Source organism: Staurois parvus, unplaced genomic scaffold (genome assembly GCF_062004578.1).
Source record: "Staurois parvus isolate SC_StPar_1 unplaced genomic scaffold, SC_StPar_1.0 ptg000018l, whole genome shotgun sequence".
Lineage (NCBI taxonomy): Eukaryota > Metazoa > Chordata > Amphibia > Anura > Ranidae > Staurois > Staurois parvus.
The window spans coordinates 25,405,880-25,431,304 of NW_028317814.1; the positions used below are offsets into that span (position 1 = coordinate 25,405,880).

Genomic DNA, 25,425 nt, shown 5'->3' on the forward strand with positions numbered 1-25,425 from the left:
ACTTAATGTCATAAGCCCAAATCCAGACATTTTTTTATTGGTGACCCAGCCAAAGGAAAAAACATCTACGGCTGCAAAACTCCTCTTGTCTGGCACTGCCATAGGTGATTTAATAGTACTGATAGGCATATTCAAGGCTTTGGACATCTTTTTATGTCCTTTTCCATCTTTATAATGTTCCTTTCCCTTGTTACACAGGACTTTTGACAGTTCTTTTCTTTTGCAGTAATTCAGCTCTGCCGCTAGATGTCCTCAGTTGAAGACTGAGGACATGCTAGGAACCGTAAGGGTATGAATCTCCCCGCTATGAGGGGGTGTCACCACAGTGACCTGCACTCACCCCTGTATTAATAAAGAAAGTGCTGCTGGCATCATAACTGTATCACTAACCCCTTCCTGATGGCTGTACACATATATGTAGCAGAACAGAGGTAGGCCTTAATCCTGGGCTGCCACATACGCTATATTGCCAAAAAGTATTGGGCCGCCTGCCTTTACACGGGCATGAACTTTATGGCATCCCAGTCTTAGTCCGTAGGGTTCAATATTGTGTTGGCCCCGCTCTTTGCAGCTATAACAGCTTCAACTCTTCTGGGAAGGCCGTCCCCGAGGTTTAGGAGGGTGTCTATGGGAAGGTTTGACCGTTCTTCCAGAAGTGCATTTGTGAGGTCAGGCACTGATGTCGGACGAGAAGGCCTGGCTTGCAGATTCCGCTCTAATTCATCCCAAAGGTGTTCCATCGGGTTGAGGTCAGGACTCTGTGCAGGCCAGTCAAGTTCCTCCACCCCAAACTGGCTCATCCATGTCTTTATGGACCTTGCTTTGTGCACTGGTGCGCAGTCATGTTGGAACAGGAAGGGGCCATCCCCAAACTGTTTAGTTCACTGGAAATAAGGGGTCAAGCCTAACCCCTGAAAAACAACCCCACACCATAATCCCCCCTCCACCAAACTTTACACTTGGCACAATGCAGTCAGACAAGTACTGTTCTCCTGGCAACCGCCAATTCTGTATTTTCAGGAAATGGGGCCTGAGACTAACATTATATCAAGCACAAAGACCAAATGTTGACATCTATACTTCTACATTCCTGGCACCCATTTTGCGGCCTTTTGGCACTTTTGTGCTGACCTCAGGGCCCCTGCAGACACAAATCTGTGTTTCCTTATTGCCTAGTTATAGTAGAGATATCTAGCAGTCTGATGTAATATGTCTCCAGTCTATGACTGTCTCCTGAAGCATGTCCCCAGTCTCCAACATCTCCTATAGCATGTTCACATTCTCTGACCATCTCCTGCAGCATATCCGCATTCTCTGACTATCCTTTCTATCAAGTTTGCAGCCTCTGACCATCTCTTGTATCACGTCTGCAGTCCCTGACCATCTCTTGTATCATGTCCAAAGTCTTTGACCATCTCTTCTATCACGTCTGCAGACTCTGACCATCCCTTGGAACATGAATGCAGTCTCTGACCATCTCTTGTATCATGTTTGCAGTCTCTGACCATCCCTTGTATAATGTCTGCAGTTTCTGACTATCTCTTGTAACATGTTCACAGTCTTTGACCATCTCTTATATCATGTCTGCAATCTCTGATCATCTCTTGTATTATGCCCACAGTCTGTTGACTAAGTCATTTATCATGCCCATAGTCTTTGACTACATCCTATTGTGCGTCTGCTGTCTCTGATAATTAATATTCACTGAATTTTATGTGTGGTCCTTTGGTGATGTCAGGGGCCGCACTTGAGATCTCCATTATCAGGATAGTTGACCACCACTGGTCTACAACAGTCCTGCTAATCTCTGACCATCCCTTGTATCATGTTTGCAGTCTCTGACCATCCTTTGTATAATGTTCACAGTCTCTGACCATCTCTTGTATCATGTCCGCAGTCTCTGACCATCCCTTGTATAATGTCCGCAGTCTCTGACCATCTCTTGTATCATGTCCGCAGTCTCTGACCATCCCTTGTATCATGTCCGCAGTCTCTGACCATCCCTTGTATCATGTCCGCAGTCTCTGACCATCCCTTGTATCATGTCCGCAGTCTCTGACCATCCCTTGTATCATGTCCGCAGTCTCTGATCATCTCTTGTATCATGTCCGCAGTCTCTGACCATCTCTTGTATCATGTCCGCAGTCTCTGACCATCTCTTGTATCATGTCCGCAGTCTCTGACCATCTCTTGTATCATGTCCGCAGTCTCCGGCCATCTCTTGTATCATGTCTGCAGCCTCTGGCCATCTCTTGTATCATGTCCGCAGTCTCTGACCATCCCTTGTATCATGTCTGCAGCCTCTGGCCATCTCTTGTATCATGTCCGCAGTCTCTGATCATCTCTTGTATCATGTCTGCAGTCTCTTACCATTTCTTGTATCATGTCCGCAGTCTCTGACCATCCCTTGTATCATGGCCGCAGTCTCTGACCATCTCTTGTATCATGTCCGCAGTCTCTGACCATCTCTTGTATCATGTCCTCAGTCTCTGACCATCTCTTGTATCATGTCTGCAGTCTCCGACCATCTCTTGTATTATGTCCACAGTCTCGGAAAATCTCTTGTATTATGTCCACAGACTCTGACTATGTCTTTGATCATGCCCGTAGTCTTTGACTACATCCTGTTGTGTATCAGCTGTCTCTGATGATGAATATCCACTGAATTTTGGTGATGCCGGGGGCCGCATTTGAGGCCCAACATGTCAATATCGTTGACCACCACTGGTTTACAACAGTCCTGCTATTCTCTGCCAAATCAACTAAAGCAAACCAATATTACAAGTTTACATCTGTATTATCTTCATTGGGAGCTATACTGTGCCTTTGCCCCATCATAAAACTCTGCATGTGAGCAGGACTACAGCTTCCAATTTTCTTGAATTCTTATACCTGTGTATGACTGGTAGAGACCCGTAAAAACTCACTGCTGAGATGGGGTTGTAAGCTCTCTGATATTACGTCAGGATTTTGTTATGCAGATAGTTTAGATATAAACAATAATTAGCTGACGTATTTTTTAAAGGGAAATGTAATCTAGTTAATGTTTTTGGGTATAAATGTGAAACATAAAAAACAATCTTATCCATGTCCTAGGCTAAGAGCTGGTAATTGGGGTTTTCTTTTAATTCATAGTAAGAAAGTAGTCCTTTTTTTTTTTTGTTATTATTCACACTAATAATCAGATTTGGTAATTTCGCAGCCACGGCTGTCACTCGCCAGGTCCCGGCCGGTGATTACTCGCTGGCACCCGGTGATTTCCCAGTATTACCAACAGAGGAGAGAACTGTATGTAAACAATACAGTTCTCTCCCCTCTCAGTTCCTGCACTCTGCTTTGTGCAGAGCCATACAAATCAGTGTGCTTACAGTTGAAAGCACACACATAGCATACTTTGAAACAGCACACAGTTAACCCTTTGATCGCCCCAGATGGTAACCCCTTCTTGCCCAGTGCCATTAGTACAGTGTCAGTGCTTTTTATTAGCACTGATCACTGTATTGGTGTCACTGGGGATGTCAGTGGTATGAGCCATACAAATCAGTGTGCTTACAGTTGAAAGCACACACATAGCATACTTTGAAACAGCACACAGTTAACCCTTTGATCGCCCCAGATGGTAACCCCTTCTTGCCCAGTGCCATTAGTACAGTGTCAGTGCTTTTTATTAGCACTGATCACTGTATTGGTGTCACTGGGGATGTCAGTGGTATGAGCCATACAAATCAGTGTGCTTACAGTTGAAAGCACACACATAGCATACTTTGAAACAGCACACAATTAACCCTTTGATCGCCCCACATGGTAACCCCTTCCTGCTTAGTGCCATTAGTACAGTGTCAGTGCTTTTTATTAGCACTGATCACTGTATTGGTGTCACTGGGGATGTCAGTGGTATAAGCCATACAAATCAGTGTGCTTACAGTTGAAAGCACACACATAGCATACTTTGAAACAGCACACAGTTAACCCTTTGATCGCCCTACATGGTAACCCCTTCCTGACCTGTGCCATTAGTACAGTGTCAGTGCTTTGTATTAGCACTGATCACTGTATTGGTGTCACTGGGGATGTCAGTGGTATGAGCCATACAAATCAGTGTGCTTACAGTTGAAAGCACACACATAGCATACTTTGAAACAGCACACAATTAACCCTTTGATCGCCCCACATGGTAACCCCTTCCTGCTTAGTGCCATTAGTACGGTGTCAGTGCTTTTTATTAGCACTGATCACTGTATTGGTGTCACTGGGGATGTCAGTGGTATAAGCCATACAAATCAGTGTGCTTACAGTTGAAAGCACACACATAGCATACTTTGAAACAGCACACAGTTAACCCTTTGATCGCCCTACATGGTAACCCCTTCCTGACCTGTGCCATTAGTACAGTGTCAGTGCTTTGTATTAGCACTGATCACTGTATTGGTGTCACTGGGGATGTCAGTGATATGAGCCATACAAATGAGTGTGCTTACAGTTGAAAGCACACACATAGCATACTTTGAAACAGCACACAGTTAACCCTTTGATCGCCCCACATGGTAACCCCTTCCTGCCCAGTGCCATTAGTACAGCGTCAGTGCTTTTTATTAGCACTGATCACTGTATTGGTGTCACTGGGGATGTCAGTGATACCAAGTCAGTTCTCCCCAGTGTCAGAATGCCCGACGCAGTCCCGCTATAAGTTGCTGATTACTAGTTAGAAGAAAAAAATTTCCAGTATATATACTGCCATTTTTAAACGCTATAACGTTCACGTAAACCAATTAATTTACACGTATTATGATTTTTGTTTTAGTAAAGAGAATTTTAGTAAATTTTGCCCTAAATTTATGACAAAATTTGATTTTCTAAACTTTTTTATTGGACATGTTTATTAGCAAAAAGTTAAAAATATTGTTTTTTTTCAAAATTGTTGGCCTTTTTTTTGTTCATAGTGCAAAAAATAAAAACCGCACAGGCAATCAAATACCACCGAAAGAAAGCTCTATTTGTGGGAAAAAAGGTCGTAAATTTAATTTGGGTGCGGCATTACATGACTGCGCAATTGCCAGTTAAAGTAATGTAACACAAAAAATGGCCTGGTTAGGAAGGGGGGTAAATCCTCTGGAGGGCAAGTTGAACGTAGAGGACAAAATCATTACTATTAAGAAATATTTTTTTTTCCATTTTCGGGAATCTCTCCCCAGTTGCAGGAATTACGCTGTTAAAATTGTATTGCACGCTGCCACCTGCTGTTCACTTCACACAAATGCATTGTCATCAGCCAGTGCCCAGCTGCTCCTGGGCGATTTTGTGCCTCATATGTACATACTCATCATGACCGGGGCTGCCTTTGGTGAGCAGCTGCTGGATTAAGAAAGCTTTCAGTGTTGTAAACCAGGCCTCCCCTTTTCTAAGAAATGTTTATATGTGGAAATAGCAGAGCAGGGTTCTACAAGTCTTGTTCTTTGTTAGGAACTTTTTTTATGTTACTTTACTCAGATGTAAAATGTCCAGTGATAGCGGAGAAACTGTCATTGGTTTAGTGGGGAAAGCAGGCAACTTCTCAATGGGATAGGGATTGGAAACAAAATCTAAGGCCCCTATTGTGCTCAGTCTGTGACCCTTTAGCACTTATTTTGTGGCCCTTGGGGGCCAGACATTATCCCTCTTTTCGCGCGTAACCAACCAGTAAAGGAAATATATTCTTTAGACTGGCTTCTAGTAGTTAAATGGTTTGGTTTATTTCTTCTGCTCTATCTTAATGTTCTCTGTACAGTGTCTCACTTTTTTTTTTTCACACAATGTGCCATGAATGGTGTTTTTCTGCACTTGATCAATGTCAGTCACCAAAAGTTCAAATAGAAAACAAGTGTTTTCTATGTGCTCTGTTCACACTGCAATGCTGCCTTGAAGTGGGTTGCAGTGTGTTGCAGAAAAATGCAGATATGCTTCATTTTTCTGCAACACATTGGCACATAGGAATAAATGATATTACATTTTAATAAAGTTAGAACATTTAAAAAAATAACCAGTGCCTCATCACAGGTACACAACGGTGATGGCAGTGCCCCACCACCAGCACATAACAGGGATGGCAGCGCACCACCACCAGCACATAACAGGGATGGCAGCGCACCACCACCAACACATAACAGGGATGGCAGCGCACCACCACCAGCACACAACAGGGATGGCAGTGCCCCACCACCAGCACACAACAGGGATGGCAGTGCCCCACCACCGGCACATGACAGTGATGGCAGTGCCCCACCACCAGCACACAACAGGGATGGCAGTGACCCACCACCAGCACATAAAAGGGATGGCAGTGCCCACCACCAGCACACAACAGGGATGGCAGTGCCCCACCACCAGCAAATAACAGGGATGGCAGTGCCCCACCACCAGCACACAACAGGGATGGCAGTGCCCCACCACCAGCACACAACAGGGATGGCAGCGCACCACCACCAACACATAACAGGGATGGCAGCGCACCACCACCAGCACACAACAGGGATGGCAGTGCCCCACCACCAGCACACAACAGGGATGGCAGTGCCCCACCACCAGCACACAACAGGGATGGCAGTGCCCCACCACCAGCACACAACAGGGATGGCAGTGCCCCACCACCAGCACACAACAGGGATGGCAGTGCCCCACCACCAGCAAATAACAGGGATGGCAGTGCCCCACCACCAGCACACAACAGGGATGGCAGTGCCCCACCACCAGCAAATAACAGGGATGGCAGCGCACCACCACCAACACATAACAGGGATGGCAGCGCACCACCACCAGCACACAACAGGGATGGCAGTGCCCCACCACCGGCACATGACAGTGATGGCAGTGCCCCACCACCAGCACACAACAGGGATGGCAGTGCCCCACCACCAGCACATAAAAGGGATGGCAGTGCCCCACCACCAGCACATAAAAGGGATGGCAGTGCCCCACCACCAGCAGACAACAGGGATGGCAGTGCCCCACCACCGGCACATAACAGGGATGGCAGTGCCCCACCACCAGCACACAACAGTGATGGCAGTGCCCCACCACTGGCACACAACAGGGATGTCAGTGCCCCACCACTGACAGACGACAGTGATGGCAGTGCCCCACCACCGACACACAACAGTGATGGCAGTGCACCACCAGCAGCACACAATAGTTATGGCAGTGCCCCACCACTGGCACACAACAGGAATGGCAGTGCTCCACCACGGCACATGACAGTGACGGCAGTGCACCACCCCCAGCACACAGCAGTTATGACAGTACCCCACCACTGGCAAACAACAGTGATGGCATTGGCCCCACCTCCGTCACACAGCAGTGATGGCTGTTCCCCACCATCGACACACAACATGAAGGCAGTGTCCCACCACCAGCACACAACATTATGGCAGTGTCCCACCTCCATCACACAACAGTGATGGCAGTGCCCCACCACCAGCACACAACATTATGGCAGTGTCCCACCTCCATCACACAACAGTGATGGCAGTGCCCCACCACCGACACACAACAGTAATGGCAGTGCCCCACCATCAACACACAACAGCGATGGCAGTGTCCCACCACCGGCACACAACAGTGAAGGCAGTGTCCCACCATCAGCACACAACAGTGATGGCAGTGTCCCACCACCGACTCATAACAGTGATGGCAGTGCCCCACCATCAGCACACAACAGTGAAGGCAGTGCCCCACCATCAGCACACAACAGTGAAGGCAGTGCCATACCATCAGCACATAACAGTGAAGGCAGTGCCCAACCATCAGCACACAACAATGATGGCAGGGTCCCACCATCAGCACACAACAGTGATGGCAGTGCCCCACGATCAGCACACAACAGCGATGGCAGTGTCCCACCACCGGCACACAACAGTGAAGGCAGTGTCCCACCATCAGCACACAACAGCGATGGCAGTGTCCCACCACCGACTCATAACAGTGATGGCAGTGCCCCACCATCAGCACACAACAGTGATGGCAGTGCCCCACCATCAGCACACAACAGTGAGGGCAGTGCCCCACCATCAGCACACAACAGTGAAGACAGTGCCATACCGTCAGCACACAACAGTGAAGGCAGTGCCCAACCATCAGCACACAACAATGATGGCAGGGTCCCACCATCAGCACACAACAGTGATGGCAGTGCCCCACCATCAGCACACAACAGTGAAGACAGTGCCATACCATCAGCACACAACAGTGAAGACAGTGCCATACCGTCAGCACACAACAGTGAAGGCAGTGCCCAACCATCAGCACACAACAATGATGGCAGGGTCCCACCATCAGCACACAACAGTGATGGCAATTCCCCACCGCCGGCACACATTGCTTACCAGCCTCCACACTAAAACGTTCATTTTTAGCACATGAAAAAGTTAAACCAGCCCTTTATGTTTTGTGTTTTTGATGGGTTTCCCTGAGAAAAATATCAAATGTGGCATGAGTAATTTTTAGGGGGCTGTAGGTGCACAAATGCTGATTTTATTTTTGTTACTTGGGATACAGAAGGAAGTTCTCTCTTAGACAGTTATCACTGTCCCTATGGGATGATTTCCCCTTTATTGCTGTTCCAGCAACACCTGTAAAATTATAAATTTCCCTCCACTTCCTTATCATATTGGTCACCATGGACAAGTGGTAAACCGTGACAGAGAGGTGAATCTCCCTATTGGGGACACAGCAATAAAAATCTGTTGGGGGTTGTACCACTTTCAAAGTCAGAAATAATTCTGAGTTTCCAAGTCAGAATTGTGAGATTAAGAGTCAGAATTGTGATTTTCAAAGTCAGAATTCTGATATTATAAATCGGAATCCTGAGATTAAAAATCGGAATTCTGAGATTAAAAATTGGAATTCTGAGATTAAAAATCAGAATTCGGATTTTGAAACTCCGAATTCTAATTTTTAATCTCAGAATTCTGACTATGAAACTCAGAATTCTGACTTACTCTCAGGAATTTGTATAATAAAGCGCTGAGCCAACTGTTGGCGCTATATAAATCCTGTATTATAATAATAATACATTTTAGAATGTCCCCAGGGCTCTTCCATACTTTTTCTACTTCATCCAGAATTTAAAATACTGTGGCTTTAGATACACTTTAAAGAAGATCTTCATCCTACCTAGCTAAAACTACATTTTCTTTTCTCTATAGTATACTAATTATAGTATTATAGTATAGTCCTTCTAGCAGCTGAAGTTCTCCTTGTGGCATTCTTCATCAATGCTGACATCTTTTGTAACACATTATAAAACTCAAAGCAACTTAGAAATGCCGCCGCGTGATTGGACATTTTCCTGATCTGATGAGAATGATAAGACGAAAAAATACTTGGACACAGAAAACCTTACTTCCTAGAAGTGTTCACATTTCCGTTCCTTATTATGAAGTATATTTATCTACAAATTCAAGCTCACAAATGCATGCTGCAATCGATTGCACAGATTGATCTAGTCTGCACTGTATTTTTTCAAGGGTGGGAAAGGCGCCAAATGTAAAAATAAAATGTTCCTTATTGAATTAGTGGTTATTATATCGAGAATAATTTATTACCAGTGAAGTCTTAATCAATGTTCCTAGAAAGAACCATTGTCTTTATCTCATGTTGCATGGAAGTATTTTTTATAAACTGTGCTATCTTTGGACCAGGGGCGGACTGACAACTCATGGGGCCCCCGGGATTTAGGGGATTATGGGGCCCCTGTGTCATTGCCCAAACTCAAAAAAGCCTATGAAAAAGGTACCAGGGGCATCTCATGGGGCCCCCTACTGACCCCAGGCCCTCAGGCAGTGCCCGAGTTTCCAAATGGTCAGTCCGCCCCTGCTTTGGACTAAACGTTCTCAGATTGATTTTTGCATTTTAAGACTAACTCCAACCAAAAACATTATTTCCTTTTTGGCTGGGTAGTAGTGATGCACCGATATATATCGGCCGCCGAAAATGATCAGTCGAAAATAGGGTTATCGGCGTTTTCCAATAGAAAAAAAAGGTGCCATTAATGGCCTGGCCATTTTGCTTGTTTTTTTTTAATTATTATGCAGCATATTTAAGTTTTATATATATTTCATTTTATTTTCTGTCCAATTTGTTTGTGTTACTTTCAATTATTTTACGTTACTGGATTGTGTTTTTTAAATTCAATTTCATTTAAACTCCTGATAATTAAAAAGTCGAATATAATACAATTATATATATATAAAACATATATATTTTTTAGAAACTGTCCATTTTGGTATTAGTTTTTGGCCTAGTGCATCCTGAATTTTCAGTTTTGGTTCAGAATTCTCATTTCGGTGCAACACTGCTGGGTAGCATAGGTCGTAAGTTAATTGAGGCCCGGTACCCTCCTCTCCACCTTTGAAGCGCCCTAGCACATGTCTTGACATACTAGACTAGGTTCTATTTATCCTTCAGCAGTGGTTGAATCCTGAATGCTAGAGTGCATTGTAACGTAATGACATAGCACCCCTCTCAGGACCAGGTTAATTGACTCTGGGTATCATCCGACCAGGGGCGGACTGACAACTCATGGGGCCCCCGGGCAAAAGGGGATCATGGGGCCCCTGTGTCCTTGCCCAAACTCTAAAAAGCCTATGAAAAAGGTACCAGGGGCATCTCATAGGGCCCCCTACAGACCCCGGGCCCTCGGGCAGTGCCCGAGTTTCCAAATGGTCAGTCCGCCACTGTATCAGACCCAGAAGTTAATTAGTCAATCAATTAAGTCTGATCACGGGCCCCTACCAGCTAGTGAATGGACAATGAAAGAGTAGTGGTACCCCAAATTAAGCATTCCTGTTCTCTTTTCTGTAAAGCCAACCATACACAGGTCAAATTCTGAAAGAATTTTTATTTCGAAGATCTTTTCTAAGAATTTTCATTTGAATTTAGCACCATTAGTGGGCCACGGCAATGGCCGATATTCGTGTGACCATCGAATTTGAGTGATAAGGCATGTTGGAAATTTTTTGAAAAACAAATGAATTTCTAATCAATGACAGAAGAACCGCACAAGAAATATATTCGAAAAAGCAATGAGCATGAGCTGTGACCTGGAAAGAAAAGAAAATTCTTGGCCATGAAAATTCTTTTCTGTAGCAACACGAGGTGAAATTAAAGGTTTAGCTGGTCGAATTTCGATATCAATGGTGGAACCATCGGGTTGCAAAATGCACGAAATGTCTAATTTTCTAAAGAAAATTAGTTTGGAATACGACCCATGTATGGCCTGCATAAGCATGCTCACAGTATACACACTGTAAAAGTAATAGAACTTTGATTGGTTTATAATGCTGCCCCTCTCTCTTTTCAGGTACTAATGATAGTTCTATGGAAGGCTTGGTCCACACCTACAGGTGCAACCAAGTGCACGTTTTTTAGTGCTTTTCCGTGCATCGCGTGTATGGCAGGCCATTTACTTAAGTGGTCCACTCTACTGTGAGAGAGATGGAAAAGAGATCCAAGCACACCACTCGAAGATGCACACTTTGCAGATGCGTGTGGGTGCCATTAACAATTAATGGCATCCTACGTGTTTGCGAAAGTGCAGCGTGTGTTGGGAAAGTGCTTGATTTTGTGCGCATTCCAGACATGGATGAACCTAGCCTAGGACATGCAGGAACCTAGCCTAGGACATGCAGGAACCTAGCCTAGGATTGCATGAACCTATCCTAGGATATGCATGAACCTAGACTAGGACATGCATGAACCTAGCCTAGGATATGCATGAACCTAGCCTAGGATATGCATGAACCTATCCTAGGATATGCAGGAATCTAGCCTAGAACATGCAGGACCCTAGCTTAGGACATAGATGAACCTAGCCTAGGATATACAGGAACCTAGCCTAGGGCATGCAGGAACCTAGCCTAGGACATGCAGGAACCTAGCCTAGGGCATGCATGAACCTAGCTTAGGACATGCATGAACCTAGCCGAGGACATGCAGGAACCTAGCCTAGAACATGCAGGAACCTAGCCTAGGACATGCATGACCCTAGCCTAAGACATGCAGGAACCTAGCCTAGAACATGCAGGAACCTAGCCTAGGACATGCAGGAACCTAGCCTAGGATTGCATGAACCTAGCCTAGGATATGCATGAACCTAGACTAGGACATGCATGAACCTAGCCTAGGATATGCATGAACCTAGCCTAGGATATGCATGAACCTATCCTAGGATATGCAGGAATCTAGCCTAGAACATGCAGGACCCTAGCTTAGGACATAGATGAACCTAGCCTAGGATATACAGGAACCTAGCCTAGGGCATGCAGGAACCTAGCCTAGGACATGCAGGAACCTAGCCTAGGGCATGCATGAACCTAGCTTAGGACATGCATGAACCTAGCCGAGGACATGCAGGAACCTAGCCTAGAACATGCAGGAACCTAGCCTAGGACATGCATGACCCTAGCCTAAGACATGCAGGAACCTAGCCTAGAACATGCAGGAACCTAGCCTAGGACATGCAGGAACCTAGCCTAGGACATGCAGGAACCTAGCCTAGGATATGCAGGAACCTAGCCTAGGACATTCAGGAACCTAGCCTAGGACATTCAGGAACCTAGCCTAGAACATGCAGGAACCTAGCCTACGACATGCATGAACCTAGCCTACGACATGCATGAACCTAGCCTAGGACATGCAGGAACCTAGCTTAGGACATGGATGAACCTAGCCTAGGACATGCAGGAACCTAGCCTAGGACATGCAGGAACCTAGCCTAGGACATGCATGAACCTAGCCTAGGATATGCATGAACCTAGCCTAGGATATGCAGGAACCTAGCCTAGAACATGCAGGAACGTAGCCTAGGACATGCATGAACGTAGCCTAGGACATTTCTTATGTATAGAGCCCCTTGCAATATGTCCAGTGAAAGTGCTTGAAAGATGTCTGGGTTGTGATGCCTTCCAGATATCAGGACTCTAGCCAAGATTTGGTCACTAGCATACCATCCCCTACACCAGGCATTGCTGTATTAGGAAATAATGCTGGGATTCATGGAAGAACCATCTATTGCTTCCATGCAGATAGCTGTTGCTCTGAGATCTTGGAATGCGGCAGGACTGTATGAGCATAGCCCTGGGCATACCGTGTACATTGAACTGCATCTCATCCGTGCCATTTACAGATGTAAGGACAGTAGCACCTTTCCCAACTGTCTTTTTGTTCTACCCAAACCTTATCTACGAGAGTGTCACTTGATTCATGAATCTGTGTAAATGACTATACTATTTAACTGCTTTAGGACTTCCCTATAGCAGATAATCTGCTACAGGGCTGCACCTGTGCGCAGAATCACATATATATACGTGATTTCGCATTTCCGGGCAGGGGGTGTGCGTGGGCCGCGGATGTCAATCACCGGTCCTGGCCATTAATTACCCGCTGGCACCCGGTGATTACCGAGCATCTCCAACGGGGAGGAGGACTAATTTGTTTACAAACAATCTTCCTCCCTGTCGGCTTGGGCACACTGCACAGCACAGCCATCCCGATCAGTGTGATTACAGTGAAGCACACACCCCCCTCCCCCTAGTAAAACACTCCCAGCACACAGTTCACCTTTTGATCGCCCCTCGTGTTAACCCCTTCCTCCCCAGTGCCATTAATACAGTGTCAGGGCTTTTTTTTAGCACTGATCACTATATTGGTGTCACTGGGGATGTCAGTGACACCAAGTTAGTTCCCCCCCAGTGTCAGAATGCCCGCCGCAGTCCAGCTGCTAAAAGTTGCTGATTGCCGCCATTACTAGTAGAAAAAAAACATTCCAGTATCTATACCGCCATTTGTAGACGCTATAATTTTCACGTAAACTAATTAATTTACACGTATTGGGATTTTTTTTAGTAAAGACATGGAGCTGAATACATTTGGCCTAAATTTATGATGAAATTAGATTTTTACAATTTTTTTACTGGACATGTTTAATAGTAAAAAGTCCAAAATATAGTTTTTTTCTCAAAATTGTTTGGTCTTTTTTTGCTGATAGCTCAAAAAATAAAAAACGCACAGGCGATCAAATACCACCAAAAGAAAGCTCAATTAGTGGGAAAAAAGGACATAAAATTAATTTGGCATGACCGCGCAATTGTCAGCTAAAGTAACGCAGCGCCGTAACGCAAAAAAATTGCCTGGTCAGGAAGGGGTTGGGGATCCTCAGGAGGGCAAGGGGTTAAAGAGACCTCGTCACCAACTAAATGCTTATTTGCATTGTTTCCTTTCCAAAAATGACTTCACACTCACTTGCATTATACCTTTGAGTGTGCTAGAAAACATGACTCCTCAAAGCCCCAGCACAGCTCTCTCCTAGTTTGTACGGCATAGTCTTCTCCTCTCCTGGATGTGTCTGCTTACACTCTGTGCTGTCCCAGCTCCTTTGCCCTCCCTTTACCTCCCTACATAACCTTTTGTATAGCTTGTCTGGGAGGAGAGAAGGGGAATACTATAGAGTAGCATTTCACAAACTTTTCACCCCATAGAAACCTTGAAATAATTATCATTTCTCAGGAAACCTCTGCTAAGATTAGTCCATTGAGGGTCATTAGAGAAATACCCTTTACATTGGGGACCATTGGAAAGAATGTCCCCCTTACAGTGGTGGTTTGAATGTCACCCTTACAGGCAGTTTTAAAGGTCATCATTGTCAATAGCTATGCCAAGAGGTGATGGACCTGGATCGGTGAAGGCACCACAGCTCAAAGCACCCCCAGTTACCTCTGGAGGAACCCCAGGATTCCATGGAACCCTGGTTGAGAAAGGCTGCTCTAGAGTGTCACTTGAGTGACAGCTCTGAGTCTGCTGGTCCTGCTGACATCACATCCAAGATGATGGTGCTCAGAAGAAGTCTCGGGGCGTTTGGATATCCACATGAGTTGAATCATGTCTGGCACAGACAAAGGGGTAATCCCACCACTGACAGTTGTTACTCACATAGAGGGGTAATCCCATAATTGACAGTTGTTACTCACATAGAGGGGTAATCCCACCACTGACAGTTGTTACTCACAAAGAGGGGTAATCCCACCACTGACAGTTGTTACTCACAAAAAGGGGTAATCCCTCCACTGACAGTTGTTACTCACACAGAGGGGTAATCCCACCACTGACAGTAGTTACTGGCACAGACTAAAGAGTAATCCCGCCACTGATAGTTTTCGCTGGCACAGACAGAGGGGTAATCCCACTTTTGACAGTCATCAGTGGCAAAGACAGAGGGGTAACCCCACCACTGAGAGTTGTTACTCACACAGAGAGGTAATCTTACCACTGACAGTTGTTACTGGCACAGACAGAGGGGTAATCCCACTCTTGACAGTCATCAGTGGCAAAGACAGAGGGGTAATCCCACAACTGACAGTTGTCGCTGGCACAGACAGAGGGGTAATCCCACTTTTCACAGTTATCGCTGGCACAGACAGAGGGGTATTCCCACTATTGACAGTTGTTACTGGCATAGACAGAAGGGTAATCCTACCACTGACAGTTGTCACTGACACAGAGGGGTAATCCCACCACTGACAGTTGTCGCTGGCACAGACAGAGGGGTAATCACACTTTTCACAGTTCTCACTGGCACAGACAGGGGGGTAATCCCACTATTGACAGTTGTCATTGGCACAGACAGAGGGGTAATCCCACTTTTCACAGTTATCACTGACACAGAAAGAAGGGTAATCCCACCACTGACAGTTGTCGTTGGAACAGAAGATTAAGGGGATCCTACAATACGAACCCTGGATGTCAAATGTAGAATTTCCTCTCCCTTCTTGATGTGAAGGACAGGATGTAAGGGAAACGTGTGCAATAAAAGGATGGCAGAGGATCAACTCCATACAAAGAAGAGATTATTATTATTATTATTATACAGGATTTATATATTATTATTATACAGGATTTATATATTATTATTATTATACAGGATTTATATATTATTATTATACAGGATTTATATATTATTATTATTATTATACAGGATTTATATATTATTATTATACAGGATTTATATATTATTATTATACAGGATTTATATATTATTATACAGGATTTATATAGTGCCAACAGTTTGCTCAGCGCTTTACAATATAAAGGGAGACAATACAGCAACTATACAGTTCAATACAAGAGGGTTAGGAGGGCCCTGATCCTTGGAGCTTACAATCTAGGAGATCGATAGACAATGTGCAAATCTTTCCAGAATATAAAAACCAGCTTCAGAATTGTAGGATATAGCAACACGTGAATTATGTGACGTATGCACTACCCACCATCACCACCCATATTGGTCATATATACAGAACCAACTCCCCTTCCCCATATATATATGATTCTAGCCTCCACTTTTTGGGTCAGATGTCATATTACCACCACGTAATTGATAGTCCTTGCATTTGTCAGCATTGGTTTGATCACTAATGATTTGTGATTGTTTCCTATAGGCCTGAAGACTTACCTGATCTCAGGACGGAGGCCGCGGGTCCCAAGCTGCAGCTGTTCCCAGACTTTGCTTCCATTACAGGAGGGATCGGACCCTGGCAGTGGCTCCCAGACTCCACACGCTGGCGGGACCCTCCTCTCAGACAGCGTCAGCGACTCTCTTCTTCACTGCACCCACGTGGACCGACTAAAGGTAAATGACACTCAGCACTGGGGCGTGTGATTCACATTCAGGCAGTGGTTAGGAACAAAGGCTAGACCTTGCATATTGGCCGTTACAAAAAAAGAAATCCAGTATTATGTGTCTCTGTTCCTACAAAACACCTGCAAAGGGGTTGATTTACTAAAACTGGAGCGTGCAAAATCTGCTGCAGCTGTGCATGGTAGCCAATCAGCTGCTAACTTCAGTTTGATCAATTAGGGTCCTTTCACACGGAGCGGATCCGTTTAGCGGATCTGCTTGCTCAACGGGGGATCTCTCTGCTGATCCTTGCTGAGCAAGCGGATGACAGTTCTGTGTCCGCTCCACTGCTGCAGAGCAGACACAGCAATGCTCGCTCTCCTCAATGGGCGGTCGGATGAAAACGGACAGCCTGTTCATTTCCATCCGACCCGATCCGACGATACGTCACGTTAAATTATTTGGGTTTTTTTGGAATTTGTTTCATATATTCAGAATTAGGAAAGGGAATTGGATCCCCATCTGTCCCTTTTTGGCGGATCAGATGTCTGCGGGCGTAAACGGACACATGTCCCTTGATACCCGCCGCTCCATAAAGAAGAATGGAGGTTCCGATCGGGTCCACCTGAAAAACGGGCAGGCCGACCCAATCGGAACGTCCGTGTGAAAGAGCCCTAAAATTTTAACAAATAAAATAGGTTAGTGGGGCAATAGCATCGGCCGATTTTCATGGTTCCTCCCCATTTCATTTATCGGGCATGCTGGAAAATTCGTGAAAAACGACCGATTTTCTAAATCATTGGTGGCACCATCGGATTACAGAACAAACGACTTTTCGATTTTCGGACGAAAAATCGTTTGGAATTTGAACCATGTATGGACTGCATTACTTCAGCTTGTTCAAATAGGCCTTGGCAATATAACCTGGAAGCTGATTGATTTCTATGCACAGCTGCACCAGATTTTACACTCTTCAGTTTTAGTAAATCAACTCCTATAACTGTTTCTGTTACGTGTCTAAGACCCTGGTCACACTGGGTGCGACATGGCATGCGATTTGCATGCCATGCAGCTTGCAAATCGCATGCCAAGTCGCACCCTATTGTCCGCAATTGCAGCGGTCATATCGGCGCAGTTCTGGAGCCGCACTGATTTCTAAAGTAATACATGCATTACTTTTGTTGCGATTTGCATAGACATCTGTGTCAGATGTCTTGCAAATCGCACCTAAAATCGGCATGTACCCCGACTTTGATATCGTGCGACTTCACTATAAGTTGCACGATTTCAAAGTCGGGCTTGATGTGACCGGGGTGTAAGGCTCCATTCACACCGTGCAGGTGTGCATCATGTGTAGGGCAACCTATTCATTTCAATGGGTTGCCCTATGTGCAAGAAACATGGAAAAGAAGTCCCTGACCCTTTTTTAAAATTGCGCTGCACCGAACCGCAAGCTGCAGCAGCACCATGCACTTTGGCACACGTGTTGGCACATGCATGGCGGATGCCATTAAGAAATAATAGCATCACTGCGCATCTGCTAAAGGGCAGCGTGTTTCTGTTCTTGTCAGAAACATGCACAATTTTGGGCACCTTTCCAAAACACCCAAAATGTGAACGTAGGCTAAGGCTCCGCTCACACCACGTATGTGCGACAGAACAAACATGTGCATTCTTGTCTGGCCCCACGCCTCATGTGTAGGGCAGCTCATTCACTTCTATGGGCAAGAAACATGCAGAAGTCCCTGACCCTTCTGGAGTCACACTGTACCAAACCACATGGTGCTGCAATGCAGGTGAAAATGCTTACACTAGCAGATGCGTGGAGGTGCCATTAAAGTGGAGCTCCACCCAAAAGGGGACGTTCCGCTATAAGGACTGCTCCCCATTAAGGATTGGCACCTTTGGGGGGCAGGGAGGAGCGGGTACCCGAATTTAACAGGTACCCGCTCCCACTTCCGGTCTAATCGCCTAGGCCTAGGCGATCGGAGGCGGAAGGTGTCCTCCCCCCTCCTTGTAGTCTTTTGGGACACATGACCGGTCCCAGAAGACTACATTACCATTCATGAAGTGCAGCACTACTTGCGCTTGCCCAGTGGGTAGCCACAAGCTATCACAGCCGGGTGCCCACACTGAAGATGCCAGTCTCCTGGAATCCAGGACGGCCGGTGAAACGGGCTGTGGGGGACACACCACGGGACCGAGGGACAGGTAAGTGGCTGTTTTTTAAAAGTCAGCAGCTACAGTTTTCGTAGCTGCCGACTTTTAATTTTTGACAGTGTGAGTGGAACTCCGCTTTAAGAATCCAAAGGCACAAGCTGCATCTCTTCTAAAGGGCAACACGTTTCTGTGCGTTCCCGGCACTCACAAATGTGAATGTAGTTTATGAAATGTTGTGTACACATCGACCTCTGAAGAATAGTGTATTAGTTGTGGCATTTTGGAGTTATTAGTGCAGCTTCAATCCTAAAGTGAATTGTAAAGAGAAGGTTATGGTGAAATCAAGAGTGACAAAAGAAATGCCAGCAGGAGAAAGCTAGATGCATAAGATATCAGCAGATCAGTCCAGTGTTGCCTGGTGCCTCTGCGACTTTGATATGGAAATAGTAAAGTCACCATTTGCATTAGAGGAGGCAAGTCCTCCTACCTGCCTTCCACATGACAGTTCACAAGTTAGCAGATATGTCACTATGCTCCCAGACATGGCACTCTGGGATAGGAGCGCAGAGGCGAGGCTAACCTCCACTATGCTGCAAGACATGGCACTCTGGGATAGGAGCACAGAGGCGAGGCTAACCTCCACTATGCTGCAAGACATGGCACTCTGGGATAGGAGCACAGAGGCAAGGCTAACCTCCACTATGGTCCCAGACATGGCACTCGGGGATAGGAGCACAGAGGCGAGGCTAACCTCCACTATGCTCCCAGACATGGCACTCGGGGATAGGAGCACAGAGGCGAGGCTAACCTCCACTATGGTCCCAGACATGGCACTCGGGGATAGGAGCACAGAGGCGAGGCTAACCTCCACTATGCTCCCAGACATGGCACTCTGGGATAGGAGCGCAGAGGCGAGGCTAACCTCCACTATGCTGCAAGACATGGCACTCTGGGATAGGAGCACAGAGGCAAGGCTAACCTCCACTATGCTCCCAGACATGGCACTCGGGGATAGGAGGACAGAGGCGAGGCTAACCTCCAATATGCTCCAAGACATGGCACTCTGGGATAGGAGGACAGAGGCGAGGCTAACCTCCACTATGGTCCCAGACATGGCACTCTGGGATAGTAGGACAGAGGCAAGGCTAACCTCCACTATGCTTCCAGACATGGCACTCGGGGATAGGAGCGCAGAGGCGAGGCTAACCTCCACTAAGAGAAAGATAGTAGGCTAACCTCCACTATGGTCCCAGACATGGCACTCTGGGATAGGAGGACAGAGGCAAGGCTAACCTCCACTATGCTTCCAGACATGGCACTCGGGGATAGGAGCGCAGAGGCGAGGCTAACCTCCACTAAGAGAAAGATAGTAGAGGTTAGCCACAGAAGGGTTTATATGGCCTTCACATTTTTACAAGCTTGCTTTTCTATATTTTTTTATTGCATATAGAGATATATAACTTAGCAGCATATATGTGCTCCACCTGTAGCATTAGGATGTGCACCCTAAAGCTCAAACACACATTGATCTCCCTGCTCCCACAGTGAAAGAGGTGCGTAAGCACTTCTCTTATGGCAGAGCCAGTAAGAGAGAGATCTTTTCCATCTTCCCCCCCGGCACACAGAGCAATAATGCTAGTGCGCATGGGGTGATCAGGATGTGCCCAGGCACCGCCGGCACACTCTGTGCGCACACCTATGCTTAGCAGCTAAATGGAGCTCAAAGTGGCATGGGGCATTTACTCTGCCTCTAAGCCACAGGTGTAAAACTGGCGACCCTCCAGCTGTTGCCAAACTACAAGTCCCATGAAGCATTGCAAGATTGACAGTTACAAGCATGATTCCCAAGGGTAGAGGCATAATGGGACTTGTAGTTTCTCAACAGCTGGAGGGCCGCCAGTTTGACACCCCTGCTCTAAGCTGTTAAAAAGTAACTGAATCCCAACTTGAACGTCTCTTTTCTGATTTTTGATGATGAATTTCTCCACACTGCCTGCTGCTACAGAGAGCTCAAGTTTGTTTTTTAGAGCTCTTTTACTGATTGTTAAAAATTATGTAAAAAAAATGTAATGTTCATAGTGTGGGCAGAGGTTCACTATAACCACTTGAGTACCAGTCTCTATATACCACTTCATTACCAAGTCATTTTCAGTGCTGTTATATTTTGACTGTAAATATTTTGACTCGAATCGGCTTTGTGTCTTTAGGGCTGGTTCACACCATGAGTCACACAGGAACGAAGCATGGTGTGAATGGGCTGAAATCGCTCCGGACCACACCAAAAGTAGTGCATGCACTGGCCCTTAGTCTGTGATCTGAGCTGCCTAATGACAACCTGTGCCATTTACAAGCATCTATACGAAAATACATGCCTACATCCCCAATGTTTTTTTTGCAATATGGCGGTAGGGAGGAGGGTGAAATAGTTGAGAGATCAGCCACTGATATTAGTTATCAGCCACACAGAGAGTGCATTGTTTGCAGTAAGTCAGCTGATTTATAGGTTTTCCTTGCAAGAAGGAGCAGGAAAACATATCCACTGTGTAGCAATGCAAAGCAGGAAGCAGAGCTTGTATATGGAATTAACAAATGCATGTACATGTATACAGAAAACAAAGTTTTTAAAACTTTACCACATTTTGATTAGGATATGTACTTAACACTGATCTCTTTTACATGTCTAGCTAAAAAGCGTAAGACCATGCAATCCCTCTAAAACTCGAGGCCAGGGGGGAAGGTTGACACACAATTGCGCCCCATTTTGCAAAATCAAATTACAAAAATTACATAAACCTTAGTTTAGAGTTCTGTTCACACCAATGCATTTTTAGTGCTTTTTGCAGGAATACACTACAGTCCATTTAACATGGTTTCCTATGGAACATGTTCACATCTATGCTTTTTTGAGCTGCTGCATATTTGGAAAGGGTCGGGGAAATTTTTTAACCTCCCTGGCGGTATTCCCAAGTGTAGCTCGGGGTAAAGTTTCAGCACCACAAGCGGTAACCCCGAGCTACACTCGGGAATACCTTGCAGCGTTGCTCCGGGATCTCTTCTTCTCTTACCTTGTCCTGCGCTCCCGCGATGTCCCTCCTGCAGTGTCCCCGGCCATCTCCTCCGGCCGATGCTGGCATCTGTCATCTGGGTTCCGTCCTCTGCGAGCGTTGGGACATACGGGGGATGGAACGGCGGAAAATTTGAAAATGACAAAAAGTGACATTCACTAAATACACTAAAATCACATAGTATAACATTACTGTATCAAACCATTTCACATATATTTTGTCCCGAGTGCTTTGTCCGGCGCCCTGCCTGCATTTTTACTGTTCTTTCTGCCTGGAAACTGAGAAACGTCCATGGCGTCCAAAAAGTGTCCCTTTAGGTCAAAAGTGATTTTAGACCGGCTAGAGAACAGCGATAGTAAATTAGAACCACTTGCAGAATTGAGTGATAATGATTCGTGGGGAAATTCGTCATCAGACACTGAAAACGATTTTGCGACTTTGCTCAGTGATGTGCGAACTTGGCGCCATATTTCAAATTTCAGTGTTTTTGGTTTGATTATATTATTTAATTAAATTTATTATTATATTATTATTTTTTATGATTATTTATTAAATTATAATTTATGATTTTGTGTTTCAAATTTTATCATACCCGGGATGTTTACTAGACTCTTGTTCGGACAGATTTCAGTGAGTTATTCCTAAGAATTACAGCCTACAATAAAAAAAACGACATATTTCCATGCAAAAAAATGTACCGCCTTGAGCACAGAAATACTGACATAATCAGACCGCTAGGGAGGCTACAAGCAAAAAGCAGCGTTAGAGATCAACGGAGAAGCTGCTGAAATGCATGGTAGTGCATTTTTGCCGCGTTTTGCATTTTTATTCTGCCCAGTAACAAAAAAAATTCCATTTTAACAAAAACAAATAGCTGAACAAAATGAAAAATGCAGTAAGAAAGTGTCACAAACACATCAAAACACGTGTAGAAAAACGCAAAATGAACTGCGAAAAGCACTTCAAAACGGACAATATTTTTGGCAATTGAAGAAGCTCAGTTATAGCCAAAAAAGAAATAAACGTTTTCCTTCAAAAGTGTTTTTACACAAATCAGCCTGTAATACCTGTTTGGTGGCCCCTAAATAGCTTTGGTATGCTGACTGTGCACAAGTCAGTTAGGGGTTAATGGTTGATCTCAGCAGGATGCTAAGAGATTGTCCCCAGGATGAATCCCCTGCCACCCTCTTTCCTCATTAGTAGCAATTAATTACAGCACCCCCGGCTCCTTCTCCCCATGGGTGTGTGGAAGGAGTGCAGCCGTAATGAGGCTCACATGGAATCCCAATCTATTAATGTCCCCGGGCTGCCTGCTGAGAGTGCGGCACAGCATACACACACATCATATCCCTAACTCTAAGGCCATGAGCACATCAATGTCACGTTTCCCACAATGCACCGGGGAGACCCCTGCAGTTCTTTTGTGTGACCCTGTAGGATGAAAAGCACCATTTTCAGTGTGTTTTCAGTAGGTGCACCTCGTGTTATTTTTCTAATGATTTTCAGAAAAAAAAAATGTAATTTCATTTAATTTTTGTAATTTACTTTGATTTTTATTGTTTTTTTATTTTTAATATTTTTTTATTTTATATATAAAATATATTTTAACAGTTTTAAAAGATACATACCGGTATTATATATATATATATATATATATATATATATATATATATTTTTTTTTTTTTTTTTTTTTTTTTCCAGATAATGCGCCAAATATAAACCATTTACACAATGAAAAGCAGCTGGTTAGAATATCACTGCAAAATCTTATTATACAGTTAGAGCTATCAACAACCATGTAATACAAAGGAATTTTCTGATTATTATTATTATTATACAGGATTTATATATTATTATTATTATTATACAGGATTTATATATTATTATTATACAGGATTTATATATTATTATTATTATTATACAGGATTTATATATTATTATTATACAGGATTTATATAGCGCCAACAGTTTGCTCAGCACTTTACATTATAACGGGAGACAATACAGCAACAATACAGTTCAATACAAGAGGGTTAGGATTGGATACACATTGGAGTTGATTTACTAAAGGCAATTAGACTGTGCCCTCCACAAGTGCAATTGTTCCAGAGCTTAGTAAATAAGCAGAAGCTCTGCTGACTTCTACCATCCAATCATGTGGAAGCAAAAATGTTGTTGTTTTTAAATTTCCTTGAGTGTGATTGGGTATTCTTTGCAAAGTGGAGCTTTACTTCATTTACTAAGGTCTGGAGCAAGTGCACTTGCAGCGTGCAACTGCACTTTGCAAAGTGCACAGTCTGTTTGCCTATCAACCCCTCTGAATGGACTGTAAAGGCTACCTTCACCTTTCTAATAAAAAGCACTGTGCATTTGAGGGTGCCCTGTGCTTTTAAAAACACAGTGTAGCTTAAAAATTGGAAGATTAAAGTGATGCTAAAGGCTTTTTTTTTTCAGTTACAGTAAAAAAGAGGTAATACTTACCTGCTCCGTGTAGCAATACTGTACAGAAACAGCCTGCTCTTCTGGCATCCCCCCCCCCCCTCTGAAACTCTCATCTTCTTCCTCCGCCATCTGCCACCGTAACAAGCCAGGTGCTATAAGGGGAACCCATGCATAAACACGCACTCCCAAGCCAGGCTGTGTGCATCCATAATCACACACAGCAGCAGTAAGCCACACCCCTGCTCCCTCCTCACAGCAGTTTGACTGACAGCAGCAGGAGCCTATGGCTCCAGCTGCTATCTTAGTCTCCTGTGAAAGCAGGGACTGTTGAAATGGTGCTGCACCTGGGACAGCTCGGACAGGAGCAAAGTAAGTTGTTACTAAACTCAGAACTTTGCATTCACTATATATATATATATATATATATATACACAGTTGTATCCAACCCTTCTTCCATGAATTCTCTTAGCAATTGTTTTACAGGGTAGGTTGCCAGGTCTTTCCCCAACCCCTACCATGCAGGGGATCCCACATGGCCAGGGATGAAACTTGGACAATTTTAGACAGAAGCCAAGTAACCTACCAGCATGTCTTTGGAATGCGGGAGGAAACTGGAGTACCCAGAGGAAACCCACGCAAACACAGGGAGAACATTCAAACTCCATGCAGGACATGCCATGGTTGGGAATCAAACCCATAACCCAATTACTGCAAGGCAGAAGTGCTAACCACTAAGCCACTATGAGATAGATATATATATCTATATCTATATAGATATAGATATAGATATATACACACTCCCACAGTACACAGAACATGGGAATGCAATTATTTTACTAAATTTAAACTGCTAAATACCTTTTCTTGCCAGCATTTAGAGCAGTCTTGTGACTTCTATCAATGTCCAGCAGAGCACTGGTTAAAGCTTGTAGGAGGAGTTTCCATTGTCCTCTGATTGTCCTATGAGGCTGTATAACCCATGAAATGAATATGGCCAAAATTGTAGTATTTCAAATATATCTCAATATATTTGGGAATATTTTTTAAATATATTTCAAATATATTTTTCTTCCATGTGGGTGTAGGCCTTCATGTCACATAGTTTTGATAGATCTA

General features: G+C 44.7%; 1 protein-coding gene across 1 annotated transcript in view; it reads left to right on the forward strand.

Moving 5' to 3' along the window:
- ADCY9 (adenylate cyclase 9) overlaps window positions 1–25,425 on the forward strand; it is a 186,073-nt gene that overhangs the window by 120,935 nt on the left and 39,713 nt on the right. The window contains exon 2 of the mRNA XM_089683430.1: window positions 16,464–16,654. Within this exon, the coding sequence (XP_089539556.1) occupies window positions 16,464–16,654 (191 nt within the window). The remainder of the gene's footprint in view (window positions 1–16,463; window positions 16,655–25,425) is intronic.